At 48.4% G+C, this 27,700-nt stretch overlaps 1 protein-coding gene across 1 annotated transcript in view; it reads right to left on the bottom strand.

Moving 5' to 3' along the window:
* Nucleotides 1-27,700, bottom strand: part of MAPK15 (mitogen-activated protein kinase 15) — a 254,034-nt gene that overhangs the window by 24,949 nt on the left and 201,385 nt on the right. The window contains exon 13 of the mRNA XM_085604390.1: nt 8,647-8,801. Coding sequence (XP_085460516.1) covers nt 8,647-8,801 — 155 coding nt within the window. The remainder of the gene's footprint in view (nt 1-8,646; nt 8,802-27,700) is intronic.

The following is a 27,700-nucleotide window of genomic DNA, read 5'->3' as shown; positions in this document are numbered from 1 at the left end:
GCAAACACCTTTAGGAGCCCTGCTTAACGTTTCATTCAAGGCATTTCCCCAGCGCTATGCAGACCAAAAAGAGTCACACCTGAAAAAGGAGTATTGGCTATTTTTAACTGAGCCTATAACCTGTAGCAGATAGTTCTGCCAAGTCTGTATCGGCACTAATCAGGAAGTTCTCATTAATCATTTCCATGAAGTCCTGTTGCCGACGTTTTAGCAAGATTCTATAAACGGATGGCCGCAAATACGAAAGGCAACGCGTTAGACAGCGTTGGTGTGAATTGGTTCACTATTTGGTATTGCCCGATTTGTTCATTTGTGAAAGGAAACATTTATTGCGACATGAGGCCACAAATTTAAGATATTGTTGATTGAAGTTTATTGCCTGCTTCACCAAGATTTATTTTCAACGTTTGTCAATCCCTGCTTTTGCCTAAGCAGATGACGTTGACTTAGCGTCTATTCTATATGTGAGAGGTGATCCTGAAACAAGCTCATCTGGATTTCCCTACAACAGATTAGAGTGACTCAATCCATTATGGTACACTCTTTGATCAGTCCTGATGAAGGTGGAGCAATATAAAGGATTGTTCCACCGAAACGTATGTCAAAGTTTTGAATTCTCCACCTAAGGTGCATGCAGAAACATGACGAATACCTCCTTTAGCTCTCAGACGTTGGGGAGGCAACAGGGACTTTGTTTTTAATAGAAACAATGGACCTTATGACATATTGCTTTAGTGGGCATAGGGGTTGAATAATGTTTGGTGGTGTTATTTAATTTAATTATTGACTATATATATATATATTGGATATGATGAAATTAAAATAATTTTTTAAGAATATTTTTGGAATCATGCTTGGGTTGTGATTTACCAAATAAGTAGATACTCTGAGACAGATTGGTAAGAACAGAGAGCTTATACTGTGTGATGGAAATCATTTTTCAAACTTTGTGGTTGTCTTCTATAAAAATTAAAAAACGTCATGCCGTCCCAAATTTCCCAGTGGTAACTCCTGATGTGTTGATGAAGTCCCAGATGTATCAATTCTTTTGCTCTATCTCTCGGGTGAAGCAGCAAACTCAGGTGCTGAAGCGTGTTTTCGCCCGACCATCAGTACTGTTATAAAGACTGATTTTGGGTCTATCTAATATATAGCGGGATCCTGTTTAGGTGGTCTGTATTTTTTCATTTAACTCAATGTTTCAGTTTTTAATGTAGCTGGTTTCATAATTTTTTCTACCCCTATCTCAAATAGTCCTGGAATAAGCAGAAAAGAGGTTTTAGGAGCTGCTCTAGGCTGGAGGGTTTCTAAAATCACAGGCACCGAAGGTTGAGGTGTTTCCAAGGGAATATTTAGTTTTGCTGCTCTTCTTGCTAGGAAATCTTAAAAAGTGATGATGTCATCAATTGGTGATACACGAAATGGTGATTGAGCAGGAGATGTTGGAGTATAAGATGTCAAATCCGCATTGGTGCAAAGTGATTGCTAAGGTACCCAGGGCATAGGTGCATCATGGGTATTCCATGGGCTGCAGCATGTATTGTGCCACCCATGGGAGTTCACTGAAACTGTGATTACAGGCCTGCCATTGCAGCCTGTGTGAGTTGGGGCTTGCACCTCTCACGACAGATTAGGTTTCCTTATATCGGAGGTCATTGCACTTAAAACCTATAAGTCACCCTGATGGCAGGCTCTTCAGTCCTGAGGGCCGGGTGCTTGGTTAAGAGTGTGAGGATGCCCCTGTATGAGCAGGACACCCCAACAAAGCCCGGAGTCGATTCTCCAGGCCTTGTAAGTGGGTTCAGCCATTTTAAGACATATAGTGGACATCAGTCATTACGAGATGTCTAACTATATAGTGGCTGCACAGAACCCGGTCATGTTTGGTATCAGACATGTTGGAATCATACCCCAACACTGATTCAAGTGTTGGAAGTATGATCCCATGTACTGGGGAGCTCCATTGGGGTACCTCCCTGTACTCTCATAACAGCCTTTCAGGGTCTGACAGCAAGTTCTGACCACAGACATGATTCTGCCCTCCTACTGCTGAGCCAAGCTTCAGCAGGGGAAGGTAGAAAAATAGGTTTCCTGTCACAGGGAGGTGTGACCAACTCTCAGACAGGACTTAGTGTATTGGGCTAGGGTGTGGACCTGCCAGCACCAACTGACACCTTTGAAGGGCACATTGGGTGCCCTCCTTGCATACTCCAGTTTGGGCCAGTTCAGGAAGTCCTTGGCTCCCGCTCTGGCATGAAACTGGACAAAGGCCAGGAGAATATCCTCTCCTCTGTCGAGCCCCTACTCTGTGAGGGACCCCTGAGTTGTTCCAACCCTTTCCTTAGATTATTTAAGGGCTTCCCGGTCGGTGGGTCTTTAGATTCGTCATGGGGCATGACTCGAGGCTGAATCTACGTCACTGTTCGACCGGCTGAACACATGAACTTCGCTGGATTTCGCCTGAACAGAGACTGAACCAAGGAAGACTCCTGCTGCTCCTGGTCTCGCTGTTCTGCAAGCCTTTGTCTGTATCTGTGCTTCTTCCAGGTTCTTCAACAGACCTGTGGGCATCAAGAACACCCAAAGTAATCTGCCTGGACTCCCCGGCATCTGCAGGCACCGCAACGAAGCTGACCAGTCTGCTGCTCCGGTCGTCTTACGGACTTCCCGAGGCTCAGTAACACAGTTGGTAGTTCTGCAACTCCCTCAAGGCTTGACCAGTATCCCTTGGCGGAAACGCTGGGACCGAACCCCTGTGCACTGCGTCGACCTGCCGTTGCCAAGGCTTGTTGGCTCTGCACTCCAGCGATCTTCGGGCTACAGGAAGCTCCAGCATCCAGGATCTCTTCCCTCCAAACTCAGCATCCTCACCGCATCCTCTGCAACGTGGGCCTCCAATCTTGGTGTGCTTCTCAATGTCCTCTTGCGACTCCTGTGCCTTTAATCTGTAGGTCCTCCTGAGGGTCTTCTACTACTTCAGTGGACTCTGCTGCATGCTCAGGGCCTTCTCCTGCTGTTGGTGAGTCCCTTAGACCTTGCTGGTCCCAACATTTGCTCCTTCTTCGTTCCCCACACCAGTTTCGGCTGTCAAGGCTTTTTGGTGCTCTCGCCGGGTACCGACCACCTAGTCACAGACTTCCAACATGGGACAGCTTGTGCATGGCTGCTGGTCTTCCTCAGCGTCGCCTGGTCCTCACAGCTGCAGCGACATGGTCACTGCCGACTCTTCTGAACCGTCGACATATGTGGGCATTGCTCTTCCGTGCCTCTTGGTCACTCCTGAGTGGCATAGACTGTCTCCTCTGCTTGCAGATTCTTCACTTCCAGAATCCACCCTTGGTTTCCATCAGACTTCTTCACCTTCTTCTCCAGAGGCATTTTCTTCCAAGTCTTCCATTGTCGTCTACGGAGGTTTCCGATGTCTCTTCACCCTTAGGCACCTGGCTTCCCTGGTGTAGGTAACCTGGTTCCCGGAGCATTCCTGGGTGGGGTGGCTCTCCAACCTCCCGTCCTCCAAGAGAATTCTTCAGGGTCCTCTGGGAAGAGTCCTTTTTCTGCAAAACTGCAACCTCTCCATTGACATCTATTGGTTACGTGGCTGTGTTCCCACTCTGCAGACAGCCTCTGTGGGGTTCCTGGGTGCTTACCTTGGGGGGTTGCTTGTGTCCTAGTCTCCTCTGGGTCTTCTGGACCAAGACATGTCCTCCTTTGCAGTTCGCATTTCACTTTCTTAGTATTTGGTTTGGTCTCCCCCTGGAGACCACTGTATTTTGTGCTACTTACCTGATGGCATTTGAAGTATTGTTGTATATTGTGTTGCTATATCCGGGTAGGAGGTGTACTAATGTGTTGGTGAGTGTTGTGTAATAAACAGAAGTATTTTCATATAAACACTGTGCGGTTCTTTTTCATTTAGCCTACACTATAGGATTAAACTGGTAAAACAAGCTGCTTAACACTCCTTCAAGATAAGCCTGAAGGCTGCTCTCTACAGCTACCACTTTGAGAACTTTCTATGGCTAGCAAAGACTGCTAAAACCACCATAATGGTGCCTGGATTAGTGCAAGGTGTATCAGTTAAATAAGTGTGCACCATACACTATGCCAGCCTCCTACACCTAGCGAATGCAGGAGGTCTGCCGTAGTCTGGACGTGGGAGTCAACAGCCTGGGGCGAGCCTGCCTTCAACAGCCAGTCGTTGACATAGGAGAAGAGTGGCACCGCTGATCCCTGCAGATGAGCTACAACCAACGCTATCACCTTGGTGACAGACAGCAAGTGCAATAAGTACGTTTGGGTATTGTGGATACGTACATATACCCAGAAGAGGTGGCTGCTGGTATGCAAGGTGTGGGCAACCACCGGGTAAATATTTCTTAAATGTGAGCAATGGGTCAAACAAGTACACGCGCTGCGTGGAGTGATTTTTATCGTGAGTTGTGTCTAATTATGTGTTGTCTGTGACTACTATCCCCAGGTACATTATTGAACTTACAGTGTGGCGAGAACTGACCCCTAGCCCTGAAGAAATTGCCGGAAATGTGTTAAAAGGCAATGAAACATGTTGGCTTTCCATAAAGAACTGATGGAGTGCGACAGTAGGTCTTGTTTTTAAATTGAGCAAACACACGGTAGTGATTAAAATTGATAGTTGTGCCAGTGACTGTTTAGCTCGTTTTTATGTTGTACTGCTTTGACAGTAGGGGGTCAGGGTTGATAGGCACACGAATACCTTTCGTGGTGCGTGTTTTACCTTTTTCACACTTTCAATTAATTTGAGTACATTTTTTCACATTTTCATTTTGGTTGTGGAGGTTGCCAATGATGATAATCGGAGCACACTGATGAGCACCTATCAGTAGCTCCCATGGTGGTGTTTCCATAAGGTGCCTCCACTTCACTCACATATTTTTTGTTGGACATGATGTGCGAAAATCCTGGGTGTGAGAAACGTACACAACCTATCTTTGTACGGGGGACAGACACATTTGAGAAATCTTTTAAGTAAGGGATAGGAGCACCCAATGTGTACAGCATTTATTAGCTGGTACCTAAGTAGTTGAACCAAGATGTGGTTTTGGGTATGTTCATGATGTTTATCCTGGTTTAGAGCAGGTTTTTGTTTATGATCATTGAGTTTGAGTGGAGGGCGACCTGCATTATATCCCTCTGTAGCTCCTTTTGTGAAGAACACCCAAGGGGCACTGGTGAGGCCAAAAGGGTGCACGGCGAACTGAAAATGCTCATCGCCCACCGTGAACCGCAGGTAACGCCTGTGGGCAGGCAGGACGGGAATGTGGAAATATGCTTCCTGCAAGTCCAACACCACATTCCATTCTCCAGGATCCAGCACAGACAGGACCTGAGCAAGAGTGAGCATCTTGAATTTCACCTTCTTGAGGAAGAAATTGAGAGAGCAAAGGTCGAGGATAGGACGAAGGCCTCCTTCCTTCTTGGGCACCAGAAAGGAGTAGGAAAAGCAACCACAACCTACTTCTGGCAACGGCACTCTATGGCTGCTTTGGCCAAAACAGATGACACTTCATGGCGGAGAAGAGAGAGGTGGTCTTCCATCAGCCTGTCGTAAGTAGGTGGCATGGAGGGAGGGATAGCATCGGAAGGGAGGGACCATCTGGAAAACCCAGCTGTCCAATGTTCTGGACTGCCAGCGGGGTAGGTGATGGCGAATCCTGCAGCCCACTGCGTGCCCATGAGGGTAAGCAGGCAGACTAAGAGGGTTACGAGGCTGCAGCTGCTGGGGGTTGGTGGTCGGAGCCAACCGCTGGCCACCTGACCCACAGGCCAGTAGGAAGCGTGTCTGTGGTCACGCAGGCTGGAAAGCTTGCGTGCCACGGTGGATGGGCGGGAAATACGCGGGAGCAGGCCCCTTCAGTGGCCACAAAAGGAGCGAAAGGCAGATTAAGGGCGACGGGGGCAATGAAAAGGACCTGGCAATAGCCCTACTGTACTTAAAGCGCTCCAGTGCTGAATCTGTCTTGACTCTGAAGAGAGAGAAGCTATCAAAGGGCATGTCCATGATTGAGAACTGAACATCCTCAGAAAAGCCAGTCATCCTCAACCAGGCATGGCCTCGCAGGGCCACTGTTGACGAAACCTCACTGCCTAGAGAGTTAGTGGTGTCTAGTCCACAGCGGATGGTGAACTTTGCTGCATCCCTCCCATCGGTAACGACCTGGGTGAGCATGACCCAGGCCTCCTCCGGGACCATTGTCAGCACCTGCGCAACCATATCCCACAGACCGCAGTGCCAGGCTGGCAGAAGAAAACATCTTCTTCCCAAGATTCATCAGCTTCTTGGATTCCCTGTCCAGGGGTGCAGTAGGTAATGTGCCAGGATTTACATAGAACTTGGCGGCTTGGACCACTAAGCTCTCCAGGGTAGTGTGTTAGGTGAGGAAATTTGGATGCCCTGAAGCGGGGAGGTGGCAACGGGCAATAGTCCTATTAACAGGAGTCCCTGTTTTGGGCTTGGACCAAGCCGAAAGCAGGCCGTCAGTAAGTGCCTCATTGAAAGGCAGAAGCGGTTCTGAGGGGGACACTCCCGGGCGAAGCACTTCTGTCAAGACATTAGTCTTGACTACCACCAAGGGCAAGCTAAGGTCCAGGACCACAGCCGCTCTCTGCACCACCATTGCGAATGTAGTGCCCTCCTCCATAGCCACAGTAGGGGGAGAAAGCATGTCAGTGTCTGGAGAAGTATCCAGTCCACTGCCTTCACCCATACCCTCACACAAGTTCATTTGTTCCTCAAAAGGCTTGTATTCCACAGGGTCTAGCAACGCCTCCCAATCCTCCTCAAGTCCTAGCCAATAAGAATAGGGCTCAGGTTCCAGACTGGAAGGCATGTCTCCAGTCAGCACCAGAGTAGGCTTCAGACGATGCCCCTTCGGCTCTTTGACAGAGTCAGGAGTGAGACTGAGGATGGTGCTGCCAGCTCCTGGAAACTCGGGGAGATGCAGAGTCGACCTAGGTACTGGCTCAACCGCAGAACCAGGCCTCAAGTGGCGACGCTCCCTCGTCTCGTTGGCCGACAGACGAGGTGAAGTCAAAGCACTCTGACTTCTTCTTGTGGGACTTGGACTTACCGGAGTGGCTGAATGACTTGGAATGTGGTGATGACCTCAGGCATCTCGGGCTCTGCGAATGCTCCTGGGACCTTCCTCTCAACCGGGATCATGATCATCGGGGCATCGCAAGTCGAGCTGCCATTAGTTTGAGGGATGAGTCCCTCAATGCCTTCGGGTGCATGGTGCGGCAGTCAGGGCAGGTTTTTGGGTCGTGATCCCACTCGAGGCCCCCCGAGGCATATAAGGTGAAGGTACATCACCGACATCTGTCTATGACAGGCGCCGCAGGGCTTGAATCTGGCCTTCTTGGATGACATTCCTGCCACACCAAGAGATAATCCCCCAAAAAGCTTTTGACAAAGCATAGAAAAAAACCTAGTAAAAAAATGACTAAGAGGTTGCTCTTTCCAGATCTGCGCTGACCAGCGTGGAAAGAAAAGCACTGACATCAGCACGCTTAGGTGGTGCCTATATAGGCACCGCAAACGGCGCAGACGATGCCAATGATGCCATGTGCAGCCGAACGACGTCACCTACCGTTGCGCGGGGTACTGCTCACAAAATCTTTCCGGGTCTAGTCAGACGCCTGAGGATAATTCTAAGGTAAGGAATCTGCGCCAAGAAGTCTATCAGATGTTGGCTATTTCTTTTGTTAAATAAATAACAATGCCATAGTGAGGATTGTGTGTGTTGTCACAGGTTATATTTATTGATTGTTAGGATTTGGAGAGATTAGACAAAGGTCATACGTATATTAATATGTCAAATCACAGAACCTTAAGAAGATGTACTTACTTAGCTGTACTCACTTTTTCACATCAACATCAACAAATATTTTTACCTGGAGCAAATAGTTGCATTAGCAATGAGTGTCAGCAAAATCAGCCCTACTGTAGTAAGAACCAAACTTCCAACAGCTTAATTTGTTAAATGCACCAACTTGAGGTGCCAAAAACAGGTTGCAATACCTTTGTGATTAAATGCATCTCTTTAGTTGGCATCATATTGGAAGTTCTCTTGCTTTAGATAAGTGCATAACAAGAAAATGCTTATCAGCAGCTTTTGTACCTGGCTCACTTGAGAATGAAATTCAATGATTAAAGGTGGCGTGGGTGTTTAGAAAAGTATATTTTGTATTGTAGAGCTCAGGAATGTTCAGTCACATTACGATCATCACAATGAGGCCCACTCTGGACACTCCTTCCTCTTAGATCACAAATACAAAACATGTTTTACCAACACTGCCCTAAATGAAGATCATATGAAATAAACTGTGCAAAAAAACAAAGCCAAAGAATGCTGTGACTGCCTGACCTGTTCCATCAATGAGCTACCTATAAGGAAATGATGTGCTAAAGACCATATATTAAGATACGAATTGTGGGCTCTGCGTGACAAAACAGCAAGACACAACAAACTCTGTGATCTGCTCGCTCACAAAATGCATACACACTAGTCCTGTAGTTATAGCTACAGCTATAGAACCACTTAAACATGTCCTGTTATTTTGCTAAACATCACACATTTTTTAACACAGCAAACTGCATGGGGTACTCACACCATGGAGCAGATGACCCTCTGTTCCTGGCTGCTGGGACGTCAAATGCTCTTGGCTTGCCTGTCTCACCAGCTTCCTGTTCATGGAAGAGGCTCGCTGGTGATAACCTGGACCAGAAGGGTTGTTTTGTGGTCCCCTTCCATCACCTTGGCCGTCTGAGGAACAGAGTACAGAGAGACTGGGTCCAGACATTTTTAAGCAGACACAAGAGACTAAAACAATTAATGAGAACATAAGCATTGACATTAGACCACCAGGTCAAGAAGAAAGCAGAAACCATCACTTGGGCAACAAGAATGTACCCAACACTGTAATAAGAAACACCATATAAGAATAGAAGACAGAAGAGCGAGATGAGGCTTCACGTGATAAATGAGAGGCAAGAGGAGTACATGCAACACACAATGCTAGTTTTCTTGCCCATCCTCATAACATAGAAAACACACAGGGTGGGAGTTATGTCCCCTGCACTACAGGGCATGTAGGACTGAAATATTCTGGAAAACACAAATGGTCAGCTTTCTGTTCTCAAAATTGATTGTTATGATAGAGATGATATCCAACCAAATGGACTGGAACATGTACTCTTCACCTCAGGGATTGGGTTGCTGATACTTAGGGATCCTATATGCAACTGTGCTTGTGGGCGTAGAGGAGGCGGGCTGAAGGTCTTCCTTTGTGAAGGAGACCCACAGTCCCTGAAATGTTTGGAGCCCCCTGTTGGCCTTGGATGGCACACTAGGAAAGAACAGCATGTAGAGCAGACAACTTCTTGCACATACTTCGGTGCCAGGAAAGGAAGGGTTTGCTACTAAGGATCTTTCACCCAGGACTGCTTTTGTGGCTGAAGCCTATCGCTTTAGGGCACCATGGCATAGCTATTTAGCTGAGGATACACTTCTAAAGTCAAGAACATCCTATCAAAGTCAAGAACATCCCTTAAATGTCAACGTCCTAAAGAATGCTCTTCAGGAGTCCTGTGTCTCCACCATGGGCTTCAATCAACGTCCAAGCCCTCTCCTGATTTCGACATCAAGAGCCATGTGAAATGGCGGTGAAGCAGCTTAGGTGTCTGTTCCAGGTATCTGAATTAGGTCATCTTCCCTGCCCCGACTCACAATGGAAGTGTGGAAGCCAGGCAACTCTGAAAGGCTCTAGATTTCCAGTACAGCAATTACTGTATCATGGTTGCCTCAGCATACTTGCAATTCGGGACAAAAAAATTAAAAAGTTCCTTAGAAAACATCCCTAAAGTCCACATTAGTGAGTAAACAGAAACATTAACTACAAAGTCCAATTCTGAGCACAAGCCAGAGAGAAACTGGGCTCCATTTAGAGAGAAATCAGGAGGATTCGAACACCTGCATCTAAAGAAATGATACCCAGGAAACATTGAAGCAAAGAAATGGATGAAAGAGCAAAGCCCTGTGTTCATGAATACTCAGAGCTGTAAAAAACAAAAAACTGTGCTGAAGGCTGTGTTTCTGGAGGTCCATGGGCTGATTAAGGTGGCTGCATGTTTTATTTTATGTGGCACTGACTATCTTCAAAAGCTTTAATGTTCCTTTAATTTCATGTTTTCTTTTGAATGAGAAAATGAGAAGGAGGGTTTAGGGAGCAATAAATGAATTGTGAATTAGAAGACTGTGTTTCTGCCACCCAAGAGGGTATCCCAACGCTACAGGAAGATGAAAGCTAGTAAGTGAATGAGGTACTATAGACGATAAGAGCAGAGATTTCAGTGGCTTACGGAAGGCCCGGTGGTCTTCTACCTAAGGTGGCAGGTAGCTGATTCCGGTACTTGGCTCCAAGGAACACGAAGGAGCAGCCATACCACCGAATCTTCCTAATTTTTGGAATATCAAGAAGTAGTTGAAACGAGGAGGTTAAGCAACAGCTTATACTGTAGTAAAAAACAAATCCAACTTGCAAACAAAGCGGGCCTGACTGCTAAAAATCACAATGGACCAAACAAAGACCTCTAAACATGTTATGCTTTGAAATCTGTATAAAATGAAGAACAGATCGCAGCAGAGAGGTCTGCGTATGTCGCAGAATATCAAAGATTTACCAAGCAGCAGCATATGGAATCCTTTGTAGTCTGATCAATGAAGAAGCTGGTAAACCCAAATAAAGTCAGTAAAAGTTGCCCAGGTGGAATACACTAATAGACTGAACCACTAGTTGAGGAGCAGTAAAAGGCAGCAATTGAGTGATTTTATGCAGACAGACTAAACAAGATGCTAAGACTTTACTAAATTAAAAGCTAAGTAAAACTAAATGGTCAATAAATAAACCAAGGTGTCTAACTGAAGTAAAAGGGAGGGGGGACGGGAGGAGGTCTCCCCAGATGGTGAGCCATCCACTGGATCAAATTCACGGATCTTCCTCCACTATTAGCAACTCGCTATTCCCTGTAAATTGTTAGGGATTTCGACTTTATCCAGGTGATGGCTTCTGTCATGCATGTGGAATCTCAGGTTTGACCTGGAGTGATCTCTAGGCCAATAATTAATTGGTATCATCTGCATGGGTGGTCAAAAGTTGTTTAGGTTTTGCTACAGGGACAACACAAATATAAGGTACGGCTAAGGGACACAATAGCCTGCTAACGATTGGAGGGACGGAAGCGACATAACGCATTGTCAGAAATGCCAATAGCGTTAACGCATTAAGAAGAACGGTCTGAAACACTCCATCAAAGTAGTAGGGAGGTCCAGTAGGTGGAAATAAACAGCGCTGCCCCATCAACTAATAGAGGCAATCCCTCCTGAACAGAAACAAGAATTGCTTGTGTATGATAAAATACTTGGGAACATGACTAAGAAGAATGGCGAGCACCATATTCTACCAGAAGGGCCAACATATAGGCATCAATGACAGTATCCATGATATTAATGGGAAAAGGGAAGAATGACATAGGCTGTCAGATTTGTCAGACCTCAACAACAAGGATTCAGCTCGGCTTCTCATCAAAGATTCATCAATCTGCAACAGAGGCGGCTGCAATCGATAGATTACAAATGGCAGTGAGTCTGGACAACAGCCTCCTGGCCTTTGTGAAAAATGCAAAGTGAACAATGGTCAATTGGAGACCTGGACCTAACTCTGCAGGCCACTGATGTAAGTGCCACCAAAGAAACGGTATTAGATTCACTCGAAGTAGGGCAATCTCAATGAGGTCCAACATTAGAACGTCCACTGAGGAGCACAATGTGTTGGGAGATGAAAAAGCGCTACAAATGATAGTGATCTTATTGAGAAAAAAATCCTTAGAGTCACACAGAGACTGCAATAGAACAACAGAAAGACTACAGCAAGAGGTATCACTAAAGATCTATCAGGGAGCATTTTTTTCTAAGTGACGGTTTCTTATTTTTTTAAAATTCCATTTCTATCCATTAACAGGCAAAAAGCAAAGAAAAATATTCTCTCTGCATTTGCAATATTTTGATTTGATATCCTTGTTTTTTAAATATTTACTTGATGAGTGTTTTTCGCTCATTTAAAAAAAATGCAGGATCCCAAAATAGGGCGTAGATACCAAATGTACATGAATATTATTGTAGCAAATATCACTCTTGTCACGTACGGATGACCAGAGGGATTCTATTGCAAGCAATACCAAGTCATCTTCAGTTGAGTTACCACAGGAGAACCAAAGGTAGTGGACTTTCTGATGCCCCTCTTCCCAACCGCCACCATACTTGGAGGAGTTTGTGGTAATCAACACCAGAGGCCCAGAGGGAGAACAGGGTACCACTAATGGGGGCACCAGACCACTAAACGAGCTCTCATATTTCTGGGGTCTAGGGATGCTAGTCAGTAGTGGGTGCAATGATGAGCCGCTATTGTATGGATAAGGTACTAAGTACCAGTATCCTTTGAAGCCACTGCACTGAGTAGGAGAGACAGGATCAAAAGCATGGGAAGGGGGGGCGTGGCCAAGACCCAGAGCAAGATGGCTGCCTGATCTTTTAGCTCCGTAAACCCTATCCCCCCTTCTGTCTATCCTGCACTAATATACAACTCCCCTGGGTTGGGAAACACAACCGGCAACAAGCGGAAGGTCGTCTGCCGACTCCAGTCTCCACAATCCGTCTGAGCCCGAAGTTCTGGGTCGCGTCAGTGGCGGGCCTACACGGGTCTTGGAGCCGGGAGCTCAATTTTGGGGACCTGCTGCCGAGGAAAGTGCCCAGCGCGGCCTACCAATCGGCGTGCGGAGCGCAGTGCACCCCTGTTGTCAGTCACATATGGAGTTGCTATCCGATGGAATCCCCAGAGCTTTACCTGTTCCAGAAGCGGCATCAACGGCAGCTCCTGGGACCGAGAGAGAGCACGTTCGGCGGCCGGCCCATGAGTTGCGCTCGAGGTGCGGGACCGGTGCCAACAACGACTCGGGAGCACATCGGGAGTGAGGTGAGGTGAGGTGAAGGTGGCCCCCCCCGAGGTGTGGCGGCAGTGGTGACCCCTTACCCCCCAGTTAACTTCACCTTACAGGACTGACCTGTGGACCTCACTGGTGCTCTGATGGAAGCGAGGTGCTGACCCTTTCCCCATTTTCACCGAGACACGGTGTAGTGTGGCAGGCGGTGGGAGCCACGAACAGAGTAAGGCCCTAGCAATCCTTGTTTAAGCTGGAGATCACCCGAGTGGCTCGGTCTTACCTCCTAATCGTCTGTGGGCGGCGCTGGCATTGTGAGTGGTGGTGAATGGTGTCCATGCAGTGTCGGATGTGCCCAGATCCGTCCACTTTGGCTCCAACCTACATAGAAGGTTGAGCTTTTGGGGGTTGTGTAGCGCTACATTTGCCCCTCAGTGCACTCCTGTTTGCGATTCGTCTGGTGTCAGACATAGGGAGACTGGGTTTCGCCTTCATGCCATATAGGCCTACAGATGGCATCGGAAACAGAAGCTCACAATTTTGTAACTTCAAAATGGCAATGAAAAAGAGCAAAGCCGCAGGTATGAGGGGACTGAAATCAGTGCAATCAAACAGGCTTGATCGCTACACCCTCCCTAAGGACATGCTCCAGGGCCAGCAATCTGGGGGTGGCTCCACTAGTGAGCATGGAGGAGAAGAACAGGAGCTGTCCTTAAAAGACGTTATGAAAGCAATCACCAATGTTCAAACCTCACTGGAACATAAAATGGACACCATTGCTATCGAGGTCAACCTGATCCGAGCCGTGGAACTCACTGCTTCTAGTCTGGTGGGCGAAGTCACCCAGCTTCAAGGTGAATTTCAAGCCATGCAATCATTTTGCAAAGCTACTGTGCTCAAACTGGATGATTATGAGGGGCGCCTACGCTGCAACAACCTGCGCATCCTTGGTGTACCGGAAAAAGCTGAGGGACAGACCCCTGACCTTTTCGTGGAGGAACGTATCTCACAACACCTACAGCCCGAAGGCCTCAGTAAGTTCTTTGTTGTTGAAAGGGCACATAGAGTCCCTGGAGGTCGTCCCAAGCCGGGAGCCCCCCCGCGCTCAATATTGACGAGAGTACTAAATTTCGTAATCCTTCAGAATTCGAGAAACGGGGCCGCACTCCGATATGAGAACGCAGACATCTACTTTTTCGCAGATTTCACACAACGAGTGCAGCAGCAGCGATGGTCTTTCCTCATGTTAAACAGAAATTAAGAGAAAAGGGACTAAAATACTCCATGTTATTCCCAGCACGTCTTCGAGTGGAAGCGGAAGGAAGAACAACCAGAGGAAGCGGTTGACTGGCTTGAATATTGGACGGGACGGGCTGCACAAGATCGCAATGCTGGAGGTGAGGCTGCCTCCCTGGCTCACGGAGCCGAACCTGACACAATGACTCCCTAGTATGGACTGATTGTTGGGCCGGGCCGGGACAGGTAACAGACTGCAGAGCGGCCAGGCCATGGGCGGTCTTCCCCTCCTGATGGCTGGCACCCAGAACTGTGGTGTGTGACTCACCTAGGTTACTTTATGGTTTTTCATTGGGGGGTGGGGTATAGGAGAACGGGATGCCACGTCCTTATATTTTCTGCTATTAGTTCTATTTCAGGGCGACAGGCACTCTGCAAGTTTTCTATGGGCAGTTTCACGCCCAGAGTGCAGGGCAGCAGGGTGGGGGGTTGTTGGGTGGGGAAGGAATATGCTACTTACCAGTATGCATCTGTTCTTGGCATGTAGAGCTGCAGATCTATACACTGTGCATAGATCGCCATCTAGTGTTGGGCCCGGATGTTTGCAGTTTGTTTTTCTTCTTGGACAGTCTTTGGAAGTCACGAGTTCGGTGACTCCTCCTTCGGTCCGTACTGCGCATGGGCTTCGGCTCCATCCTCAGATTGTTTTTCGCCAGCAGGGAAAAGATGGAGCGTAGTGATAATAGTGAAGAAACCCATGTGTTTTGTATCTAAATAAGATAGCCTGGAACAGATACAGGTAGCCAGGGAGGCGGGTGGGCGTGTATAGATCTGCAGCTCTACATGCCAAGAACAGATGCATACTGGTAAGTAGCATATTCTGTTCGAGGCATATTAGCTGCAGATTATACACTGTGCATAGATTATATAGCAGTACTCAACCCTAGCGGCGACCACCGGTATCCGTTGCAGTAGTTTGAAACAGTGTCTTTAGTACAGCCTATCCCACACTAGCTTGTTGTTTGGAGTGCACATCTACACAGTAATGTTTTGTGAAGGTGTGCGGTGTTGACCATGTGGCTGCCTTGCAGATGTCATCTAAGGGTATGTTCCCTAGAAAAGCCATAGAAGCCCCTATCTTTCTTGTAGAGTGGGCTTTAGGTGGAACAGATAATGTTCTTTTTGCTTTGTGATAGCAAATTTGTATGCACTTTACAATTCACCTAGCTATCCCTGATTTTGAGATGGGGTTGCCTTTATGCGGTGGAGAGAAGGAGACAAACAACTGTTTAGTCTTTCTGAAGGGTTGCGTTCTTTGTATGTAGTACAGTAAAGCCCTTTTAACATCAAGTGTATGTAGAGCCCTTTCCGCAACAGATTGGGGTTGCGAGAAAAAAACCGGTAATTCCACCGATTGATTAAGATGGAAGGGGGAAATAACCTTGGGCAGAAATTTTGGATTTGTGCGAAGTATCACCTTGCTGTGATGTATCTGTAAAAAGGGTTCTTGTATAGTGAACGCTTGTATCTCACTAACCCTTCTAAGGGAAGTGATAGCTACGAGGAAAGCTGTTTTCCAAGTGAGGAACTGTAGCTCACATTCATGCATTGGTTCGAAAGGAGGACCCATTACGTTTAGATTCCATACAGGGGAAGGTGGTGCCCTGGGTGGAATTACTCTTTTAAGGCCTTCCATAAAGGCTTTAATAGCAGGCACTCTGAACAGTGATAAATGCTGTCTGCTTTGTAGGTAAGCAGCAATTGCTGCTAGGTGTAGACGTATGGATGAATATGCCAGGTTACACCTTTGAAGATGGAGCAGATAGCATATGATGTGCTGTATGGATGCATCTAAGGGGTCGATTGTATTGTTACGGCAGTAAACAACAAATCTCTTCCACTTTACGGCATAGCATGCTCGAGTGGCAGGACGTCTGGCTTCCCTGATAATGTTCATGCAATCAGGAGGAAGGTTAAGGTATCCAAATTCTATGATTTCAGGAGCCAGATCGCTAGGTTGAGCTGAGCTGGGTCCGGGTGCCTGATTTCTCCATGGTTCTGGGTTAGGAGGCATGGGGACAGGTGCAGCTTTTGGTGTGGTACCACTGAGAGCTGTAGTAGTGTGGTGTACCACGGCTGCCTGGCCCATGTTGGAGCTACCAGAATGAGTCTGAGGGAGTGCTGTTGTAGCTTCCTTACCTCTAATGGAATTAGCGGGAGAGGTGGAAAGGCGTATGCAAATTTGCCTGACCAGTTCATCCATATCGCATTGCCTTTGGACAACGGGTGTGGGTATCTGGCAGCGAAGCTTGGGCATTTTTTGTTTTCGTGGGTGGCGAAGAGGTCTATCTGAGGATGCCCCCACTTGTGGAAGAATGGGTGAAGAACTTGTGGATGCAGTTCCCATTCATGCATTTGCTGCGTTTGTCTGCTGAGCAGATCTGCCATGGTGTTTTGTACGCCTGAGACGTGTTGTGCCAGGAGAAAGAATTTTTGTGGAATTGCCCATCTCCATATGCTCTGTGCTAAGCGGGAGAGCTGGGGAGAGTGTGTCCCCCCCTGTTTTTGAATATAATACATTGCAGTCATATTGTCTGTGCGAATTAGGACTGCCTTGGCTGAAATTTGTTTCTGAAACGATTTCAGGGCTACAAAGATCGCCAATAACTCCAGATGGTTGATGTGGAGTAACCTCTGTTGTGGCGTCCATAGACCTTGCACTGTGAGGTGTAATAGATGCGCTCCCCAGCCGGAGAGCGATGCGTCCGTTGTTAGAATCACCTGAGGAACCGGGTCCAGGAACGGTCGCCCTTTGTAAAGGTTTGTGGTGTTCCACCACTGCAGAGATCGATGGGTGCGGCCGTCCACCAACACCAGATCCGTCAGCTGACCCTGGGCCTGGTTCCACTGGCGTGCTAGGCACTCTTGGAGTGGACGCTTGTGAAGTCTTGCATGAGGCACTATGAAAATGCAAGACGCCATCATCCCTATTAGTTTCATGAACACTCTTGCTGGGAGAGAGTGCTGAAGAAGGAACTTTTGGCGCAGGGCTTGCATGCTTGCGATTCTGGCTGAGTTGGGATAGGCTATAGCTTTTGAGGTGTCTATAGTGGCACCGAGGTATTGCTTTGTGTGAGACGGTATTAAGTGGGACTTTTGGTGATTCACCGTAAAGCCTAGCTGGTGGAGTAGCTGTATGGTAGTGTTTGTATTCTGTACGCACTGGTGGTAGGACGCGGCTTTTATGAGCCAGTCGTCCAGGTAGGGGAAGACGTGAATGTTTTGTCTTCGGAGGTGTGCTGCCACTACTGCCAGGCATTTGGTAAACACCCGTGGTGCGGTTGTGACCCCGAAGGGGAGAACCTTGAACTGATAATGTTGGCAGTCCACCACAAATCGGAGGTACTTTCTGTGAGCAGGGTGTATTGGGATATGAAAGTATGCGTCTTTCAGGTCCAGTGTAGTGAGAAAGTCGCCCTGACGGAAGAGTGGGAGAACTTGCTGAAGAGTTACCATATGAAAATGGTCTGAATGGATGTATGCATTTAGAGGCCGGAGGTCTAGAATGGGCCGTAGGGTCTCGTCTTTCTTCGGTATGAGAAAGTACAGAGAGTAGACCCCTAGATTTTGCTGATCGACGGGTACCTGCTCTATCGCGTGTTTTTGCAGGAGGGAGAGTACATCTTGTTTAGCGCCAAGACACCCCCGGGTATATGTGCGCTCTATAAATTTCCGTAACATAACATAACATAACATAACAGAAGTGTGGTATGTTCTTGTGACATCGCACGGTGTCTGGGTGGAATATTTGGGGGGGTAGAAGTTAGTTCGAGACAGTACCCTGACCGAATAATTTGGATTACCATTTGTCTGATGTTATGGCCTCCCAGGTTTGAAGGAAGTCTTGTAGTCTGCCCCCGACCAGAGTGGAATGGTCTGGGGGGAGCGGGGGAAAGTCATTGTGTGGGCGGTGTGGCAGAACGGGCGGTGTTGGTTTTACCCCTGCCTTTATTATTGTTTCCTCGATATCCACCTCTTTGGTAGCCATTCGAGAAGGTATTTTGAGGAGGGGACTTGTAGGAAGTGGAGGCGTTATCGGAAGAGTAACCTCTGCCAGAGCCTCGAAAGGAGGAACGGCGAAAGGAGCGTCTAGGGGGTTGTGATTGCAGGGCTCCCATAGACTTCGCTGTATCTGTATCCTTCTTCATTTTTTCCAGGGCTTCGTCTACTTTTGGGCCAAATAAGTATTGTTGGTCAAAAGGGTGGTTTAATATGGATGCTTGGACCTCTGGTTTAAAGCCTGAAATCCTGAGCCAGGCGTGACGGCGAAGCAGGACACTGGTGTTTATAGCCCTGGACGCCGTGTCTGCTGCGTCAAGTGCACATTTAATAGAGGTGTTGGTAATAATCTTTCCCTCTTGTATTAGCTCATGAGCTTTATTCTTATATTTCTACAGCGCCGGCGTGTTGGCGTGTTGGCGATGCGCCACATATTGGCAGCTTGCGAGGCAGTGCGTTTGCCTGACGCATCTAAAAGCTTGGACTCCTTATCAGGTGGTGGAGCCTCACCAGATGAATTAGAGTTGGAGCGCTTCCTAGCTGTGGAAACCACTAGTGAGTCTAGGGGCGCAGGTCCTTTAATATAGACAGGATCCGTGAGGGCTGCCTTGTACTTCTTTTCTATTCTGGGGTTTAAGACCCTAGCTCTAACGAGGTCTTTGAAAACCTCTGTGGCATGCTTGGTCACCCCTTTAAGCATGGGTAATATAGCGGTGGATTTATCTGCTATGTCAAATGTGTCAAGTAGGAAGTCTTCCTCAACTGGATCACTGTGTAATTCCACCCCATGGTAATGTGCCGCCCGTTGTAAGAGGTGGTGGAACCCCAGGGAGTCCTCTGGTGGAGACAGCCTGGATGGATAGAGGTCATCCTGAGGCACATCTGGGACATCGGGATTGTGATAATCCTCCCATGGGTCAGGTGTTCCCGGAGGAGTGGGGTCCTGCGGGGCATCTGTGGGATCATAGAATGGATCTCCGTGGTCATCAGGGTCTGGAGACGGGGTTGGAGACCGATGGGGCAAGGGTGGAGAAGGTGGGGGCGGAGAGGGAGGAGGAGGAGGAGGAGGTGGAGGTGGTGGGGAGGGTACTCTGAACGGGGATGTGGCAGAGTCCTTCCGTTTTGGTGGTGGAGGAGGAGTTGGTTTGTCCAAAAGTTTTTTCTTGGAAGACAAAATTAAATGTCCAGTCCTTGGATCCTTTGTTAAAGTCTTTTGAAGAGGATCCGGTGCGAAAAGCTCCTCCGGCACCGATTCGTCCATCGGTGCCGATGTTTTCGGAACCGAAGGCTTCGTCGGTTTATCCGCGCCATGCTTTCTTGGGGTGTCCGATTTTTTGGTCGGCGCCGAGGCAGGCTTCGACACGGAAGCGTTGGTGCCGAGGGATTTGTGTTTGGTCGGCACCGAGAGGCCAGGTTTCGACACCGATGGCTTCGGAACGGAACTTGTTTTCTTCGGCGCCGAAGAATGTTTGTCGGCGCCGCTAGGAGGCTGGTTCGAGCCCGAGCCGCCGGGAGACTTGTGATGCTTTTTCACCGGGCCCGAAGGTGGGGTGATGGAAGCAGTATGCTTGGCTTTCCCTAGGCCCGGAGGCGAAGGGGCTACCAGAGTCTCTTTCGGTATGGGCGGGGGAGGGGGTAGAGTACTCACGACCCTCTGCGCCGGTGGGATCTCCTCCACGTCGGAGTCGTCGGCCTCGGAAGCGCTGACGACATCTTCCTCCTGCTCGGTGTGCTGCTGTCCCGAAGCTCCGGTGTCTTCTCCGAAGATGTCAGGTGGAGCCGAGGTGGATGAGTGCGCCATGGTGCGTCGAGCTCGTCGATCCCGAATAGTCTTTTTCGATCTAAAAGACTTGCAGGCGGGGCAGTCTCGGGCCTCGTGTTCGGGAGAGAGGCAGAGGTTGCACACCTGATGGAGGTTGGTGTGGGGAAATTTAAACCCACATTTTGGGCACTTCTTGAAGGGAGTCCTTTCCATCGGCCGAGACCGGAGTCGAGATAGGCCCGAAGGCCGCTGCCAATGTCTGGAATCGAGGAAGTGCCGAAGAGAGAGATGAAGAAGTCGATTCCGTCTAAAGAATCTCGATGGACGAGGATTTTTTGGCGAAGGTCGAACTGGAAAGGTTCGAAGCCGGAGCACGAAGTATTACATCCGAGCCCGATGGCGGGAAAAAACAATCTGTGGATGGAGCCGAAGCCCATGCGCAGTACGGATCGAAGGAGGAGTCACCGAACTTGTGACTTCCAAAGACTGTCCAAGAAGAAAAACAAACTGCAAACATCCGGGCCCAACACCAGATGGCGATCTATGCACAGTGTATAATCTGCAGCTCATATGCCTCGAACATTGTGTTCCTTTCTTGTTATGATTTTTACATCGGTATTTGATTTTGAGTCTATTACAGAGGATGCTGATGCTTACGAATTGAATGACAAGTGCTATGGGGGACAGAAATGTTGGAATGTCAACTGGCTCGGGGACAAAATCAAGCGCAGTGTAGTTCTCCAATAAATTAAACGACTGGCACCGGACATAGTCCTGCTCCAGGTGACACACCTGATCGAAAATCTATGTAGGGCAATGCACAGAGGGGGATACAAAATGACGGCACATGCGGGGTTTACCTCCGGCTCCCGAGGTGTGGGTATTATGGTGAAAAACACGCGCCCCCTTGCTATAAATTCCACATGGACAGATGTGCGGGCAGATATGTTGGAATCTTTGGAATGTGGGAGGGCCGTCCCATCACTTTCATGTCCATATACGTCCCTCCAGGCCTACAGGGCACCACATTCGCAGACCTGGGCGCAGTCCTACTCACTTTTCCAGACGACCTTTTAGTCCTCGGGGGTGACTTTAATGCAGTGGTCCCTGGCACACTGGACAGATTTCCCCCGCGGGAGGGGGGGGTCCTCTTCTCGATGGATGCCTGACTTTCTTGAAGCTATAGGACTGGCTAATGGTTGGAGAACCTATCACCCAAGACCAGATACAACACACCTTCCACTTTGGGGCACACCACAGCCTCTCCCGCTTAGACTACTGTCTAGTGCCGGCAGCACAAGTCACATACATACGCGAAATCAGGCACTTAGCAAGAGGCATCTCAGATAACTCGCCAGTCTGGGTCCTCATGGTCCTCAACCAGAGCACAGTGGGAAGGTTAGCCCCAATTAATCCTTGGTACCTTCGTGATCCTACAATCCGGAAACACCTTATCAAGACCAGGGATGATTAATGTGGGGGCTGTGTCCTCATTCCAGTCTCTATGAGAAGCATTCAAGACTGTACTTCGGGGTCAGGCTCTGTTACTGATCTCCGGCTCAAAAAAAGATAAACAAAAAGAAGTCCTAGACATCGAAGCCGAAATGTATAGATTGGAGGGTGACCTGGAATCTGGGGTGACATCAGAGAAACTCCATTTACTTACTCTGAAACAACACGACTATAAGGCCCTGGTTATTGATAGCGTCAAAAATTTAGGTAGAGAGCGACTGGGCAGGATTTACTATCTGGGAGATAAAGCAGGGAAACTCATAGCGTGGCTGGACAGAAGGGAGTGGGTGAGCAGACTGGTCCCGGAACTCAGGGTGGAAGACGACATCTTGGTTACTGAGCCACAGGAAATAGTTGACAGATTCGCCATCATTTCCAGACAGTTTACACGACAGTGACCTTACACACTGAGGAGGACTCTCAAGAATTATTGCGAGATCTCAAACTCCCCAGCCTTTCCCTGGAAGACCGTTACTTCATAGATAGTGACAACTGATGAGATAGCGCTAGCGATCCGATCCTTAAACTCGGGGAAAGCCCTTGGTCCCAATGGCCTCCCCATCAAACTATACAAATTGCGACTTGATAAACTCGCACCCTACCTAAAATCTATGTTTGAGGAATCCAGGGAAGTGGGAACGTTGCCAAGGGAACAGAGGATAGCCACCATAGTTACCATTCATAAAGAAGGAAAACCTAAGACAGATTGTGCCTCATATAGGCCAATTTCCCTTCTGAACGCCGAACCTAAAATCCTGGCCAAGCTCTTGGCCAATCGCCTGGTCAAAGTAATCAGTGGACTAGTACATCCAGACCAATCCGGCTTTATGCCACACAGAAATACAGCCTTGAATCTGCGTAGAGTCCATGGAGTAACAGACAGAGCAGATACCCTCCAAGAGCCAGCGGTGATCGTGTGCCTGGACGCGACCATGGCGTTTGACACTATTGAATGGCCATACCTCTGGGCAGTTTTGGCAAAGATGGGAATCGGCCCGAACTACATCAAATGGGTACGTCTCTTATATAATGAACCCCTAGCTCAGGTGGTAGTGAATAATAAATTGTCAGCTACAGTCCGGGTTAGTCGGGGTACCCGTCAAGGTTGCCCGCTTTCGCCTCTCCTTTTCGCCCTTGCCCTAGAACCCCTAGCAGCCTGGATCCGATGGGATCCTATGATATGCTGATTGCGGTGGATCCCTGGCTGGGAAGACCGCATCTCACTCTATGCGGATAACATATTGCTTTATTTGGCCTCCCCTAGAAAATCCCTGATAGTGGTGCTGGATATTCTTGCAGTATTCGGCAGATTCTCTGGATTCACTGTCAACTGAGGTAAATCCCTATTATTCGTTCTTAGGTGGGATTCACCCATCCCTCCGAGAAACTGCTCAATACAAATTAACACTGTCGGCTTTAAGTATCTGGGGATTTTTATCTCTCTTGATCCCTCAGTCAGTTATGCCCCAACCTCCGTAAGCTTAAAAAAAGATATTGCCAGTTGGAAAGCGCTTACCCTTTCTCCCTTGGGCAGGACCGCCCTGTTCAAAATGATGTCCTTGCTCTGTTCCTCTACGCCCTACAGAACACCCTTGATCCTGTTCCAGCACGTTACTTTAAGGAGATTGAGGGCTACAGAGAGACCTATTGTGGGACGGCAAACCTCGAATCACCCTGAATAAGCTGACGCTAAACTGGTATGAAGGAGGCATTAGCCTCTCAGATATTAAAAAATACTACTGGCAGCACACCTAGCAGCCGTCAATCATGGCACATATGGTCATGTTGACAATCCTGGCTACGCCATGGATAAATGGCTTCTTCCAGGTGGCACCTACAATAGGGCATTATATTCCTGGCCTAAACAATACGCTTTAACTGGCCCCACCAAACACTCCGTTCAAATTTGGCATGACGCCTCCAACTCTCTTGGATGGGGACAAAGACTGACTTTAGCCACCCCACTTTGGGACTCTGAAAAACTGAGCAATCTATGGAGATCAAAGGGGTTCGACAGGTGGGACCTCATTGACATTTCATATATTAAAGACATTTGGGGAGAAGGAGGGGTCAAGTCCTTCACTACGCTGCAGACGGAATACGAGCTGGCAGACACTGAGTACTTCCGTTATATACAGGTCCTACACTCTATCCAGTCTTCTCTGCCTAAAGGGACTGCTCCTCCTGAGGCCTCCCCCTCAGAAGAAAGAATTTTAGACGGCCACTTACTCGAAAAAACTATCTCCTTAATTTATAAGAAATTAATCAATAACATCACAGATCCACTCCAGGGACTGCAGGAGAAATGTATGCGAGATGGGGTGGAGATGGATGATGAGGATTGGCAAATGGCAGTGTCCTCCCCCAGAGTGGTTGCTATTCCAGCGCGCCATAGGTTGGTGCAGCATAAGATCCTCCATATAATATACACCACAGGGCCCCGCTTGATACACATGGGGAGGTCAGACAAAGGGGAATGCAAACGGCGCTGTGGCCATATGGGAACATTCATGCACATCATTTGGGAGTGTAGGTATGTCAGTGCTTTCTGGCTCAGGATACATGACACAATCAATGCGGTGCTCCATGCCTTTCTTCGCCTAGAGGCGCGACGGTGCCTCCTAAATATATGGGAACCCACGGACCTGAACACTCACCAGACACTGTGGGCTACACTAGGGTTCATGCTTGCTAAAAGAAATATTGCTGTAGCTGTGTCTAAAGGTCCTATGGAAAAATGCATGGGAAAAACGCGTTTTGGGACCCCCCTTTTATCTCAGCCCCCGCTTGACGAATCCCCGCGAGACTTTCAGGGTAGGAGCGGAGCGTAGCGCCCCACCTATTTTGAAAGATTTGCGAGGATTCGTCAACCGGCGCCAAAGTTATTCAAAATAGAATGTTGCGGATTTCCTATGGAAACGTGGTCCTAACTATAACTACCTACTGGCGACCGCCAGTAGGTAATATATATATATATATATATATATATATCTATAACCAATAAAGACATGGAGAAAGAGCAACAGACCAGGCATTTCCCATTATTAAAACATAAGCATGATTAATACATAGTAAAAAAACATTCATGTCAAACAGTTAAAGCAGCTTTTGGTAGAAACAGTTGGAGAACGGAGAGGCGGGTGGGACAGTGAGAAATCCACAGGCAGATACTGAATCCACCAGAAGAAGCGTTACCGAAGGTAAGTAACTTGTTCTTCTGATGGATACTTCTGCCTGTGGTTTCCTCACCTTTTGAATCCCAAATCAGTACCTCTCCCGGAGTAGGGTGTCCATCTGACTAGACCTAAAAATCTTGCAAAACAGAACCAGCAAAATGGCCGTCCCTCCTAACCTCCGAATCCAAGCAGTAATGCCTTAGCTCTGGTGGAATGAGCTCTGATACCTTCAGGAGGGTCCTTCTTGGCCAAGGCGTAGCAGATCTTGATGCACAAGATGATCCACCCGGAGAGTGTCCGCTTGTGCACAGCCTTGCCTTTCATCCACCCAACGTAGCCCACACAGAGCTGATCGTCCAGTCTCAGATCTCTTGTTCTGTCCAAATAAAAGCTGGCAGCTCTCTTAGGGTCCAAACGATGAAGTCTCTCCTCCTCCTTGGAAGGGTGAGGGGGAGGATAGAAGGCAGGTAAGGTAACGAACTGTCCCATATGCAAAGGAGTAACCACCTTAGGAAGGAAAGCAGCTATGATCCTAAGAACCAACTTATCTGCATGAATGGTCAAGAAAGGAGGTTTAGAACTAAGAGCCTTAAGCTCACTTAACCTCCTTGCTGAGGTAGTGGCAATCAAGAAAACCGTCCTAAAATAGAGAAGCCTCAACGGACAACTATGAAGAGGCTCAAAAGGAGAACCCATTAAAAAGGTAAGAACAAGGTTTAAATCCCACTGAGGCATAACGAAAGGAGTGGAAGGAAACCTATTAGTAAGTCCCTTAATGAACCTCATAACAATGGGGGAGTAAAATAAAGACGGCTGGTCCGGCAAACATAGAAAAGCCCACAAATAGCCCTTAACAGTAGCCACAGCACAACCCTGATGGGCCAAGAAAAGCGAAAACTGAAGAACATCCGACAAATGAGCCTTCAAAGGATCAATGGACCTTTCTCACCATTTAACAAATCTGGACCACCTAGAAGAATAAATGGATTTGGTGGAGTGTCTCCTGGGCAATAAAATAACATCCACCACATCTGGCGGGCGAGAGAAGGAACTCAGGTTGCCCCGTTCAATCTCCAGGCATAAAGGTGCAGGCTCTGGAGGTGGGGGTGTAGAACCTGCACCTGCGAGAGGAGGTCTGCCCTGAGAGGGAGAAGGAGCGGAGGGAGCGATGAGAGGTGAAGAAGATCTGTGTACCACACCCTTCTTGGCCAATCTGGGGCGATCAATATAACTTTGGGCCCCGTCTCGGTGAATCTTCCTCAGAACCCGAGGAATCAAGGGTATGGGAGGAAACGCATAGCTCCAATCCAATTGAAACGCGCCCCCCAGCGCCCCCTGCATCAGATACTGGAGACTGCAGAACAACGGGCAGTGCGCGTTCTCGTGAGTGGCAAATAGGTCCAAACGAGGAAACCCCCACATCTCGAAAATGCAACGGACCACCTCCGGATGAAGCCGCTATTCATGATCGGCCGAGTAACGCAGACTGAGACTGTCCGCACGTACATTCAACACACCGGCTAGATGATGGCCCGGAGCCCAGGACCAGAGTCGCAGAGCCTCTCAACAGACGCGATACGACCCTACACCTCCCTATGTTTGTGGATGTACCACATCGCGGTAGTGTTGTCTGTCAGAACCTGAACTGACTGACTGCGAAGGGAAGGAAGGAAAGCCTTTAGTGCCAAAAGTATTGCCCGCAATTCCAGAAGGTTGATATGAAGCAACCTTTCCTCTGGAGACTAAAGACCTTTGACCTCCAGATCCCCCAGATGAGCACCCCACCCTAGAGTGGAGGCATCCGTGATCACTGTGGCCACCGGCGGAGGAGGCTGAAAGGGCTTTCCTTGAGACAGGTTGCCCTGCACATTCCACAACGTCAGCTCCGCTGCAGCGTCTCTGGAGATTCTGACCTTCTCCCGAGATCTCCGTTGTGCTGATACCACTGCCTGCGGAAGCACCACTAGAGTGCCCTCATGTGCCAGCGTGCATGACTGACCAATAGTATGCAGGAAGTGAACAGACCGAGCAGACGTGGAAATTCAGGACTGGAACAACCGCTCCATCGTGAAATAAAGGAATCATCTCCTGTATGTCGAGAATCCTCTGCGGAGGCGGGAATGCCCGACACACAGTAGGGTCCAGTATTGCCCCAATGAACAGGCTGCGCTGTGAAGGCACCAGCTGAGATTTGGGTACATTTATCGAGAAACCCAATTTGAACAACAGTTGCGTTGTCACTTGCAAATGGCGCAAAACCAACTCCGGAGACTCTGCTTTCAACAGCCAGTCATCCAGATAGGGGAAAACAGGAACCCCTGATCTTCTGAGATGAGCCACAACCACCGCCGTCACCTTTGTAAAGACTTGAGGCGCTGAAGTCAGACCGAACGGGAGGACCGCAAACTGGTAGTGTTGCGGTCCCACCGTGAACCGGAGATACTTCCGATGCGACTTCAGGATGGGAAGATGAAAATACGCATCCTGCAGATTGATGGACACCATCCAGTCTTCCTGTTGCAGCGCAAGAAGAACATGAGCCAAGGTCAACATTTTGAACCTTTCCTGACTGAGGTAAAGATTCAAAATTCTGAGGTCCAAGATCGGCCTCAATCGACCGTCCTTTTTGGGGATCAGGAAATACAGAGAGTAGCACCCCTGACCCCTTTCCTGCTCCGGAACCACCTCTATCGCACATTTCTGGTAAAAACCTCCTGCTGCAAAAGCAGTAAGTGGTCCTCTGGACACCAACCCTGGCGAGGAGGGTAAGGAGGAGGCAACTCTAAAAGAGGGAGGGTGTACTCATTCTCTACAAGATTTAAAACCCAACGGTCTGAAGTAATCGACTTCCAATCTTGTAGAAAGTGGGACACCCGACCCAACATGCTCTAAGATGGGGGATCTAGAACTGCTTTCCTGAGGCAC

This window comes from Triturus cristatus, chromosome 5_1 (assembly GCF_964204655.1).
Source record: "Triturus cristatus chromosome 5_1, aTriCri1.1, whole genome shotgun sequence".
In the NCBI taxonomy this organism is placed as follows: Eukaryota; Metazoa; Chordata; class Amphibia; order Caudata; family Salamandridae; genus Triturus; species Triturus cristatus.
The sequence above is the reverse complement of the archived record's forward strand: the minus strand, read 5'-3'. Positions and strand labels throughout refer to the sequence as shown.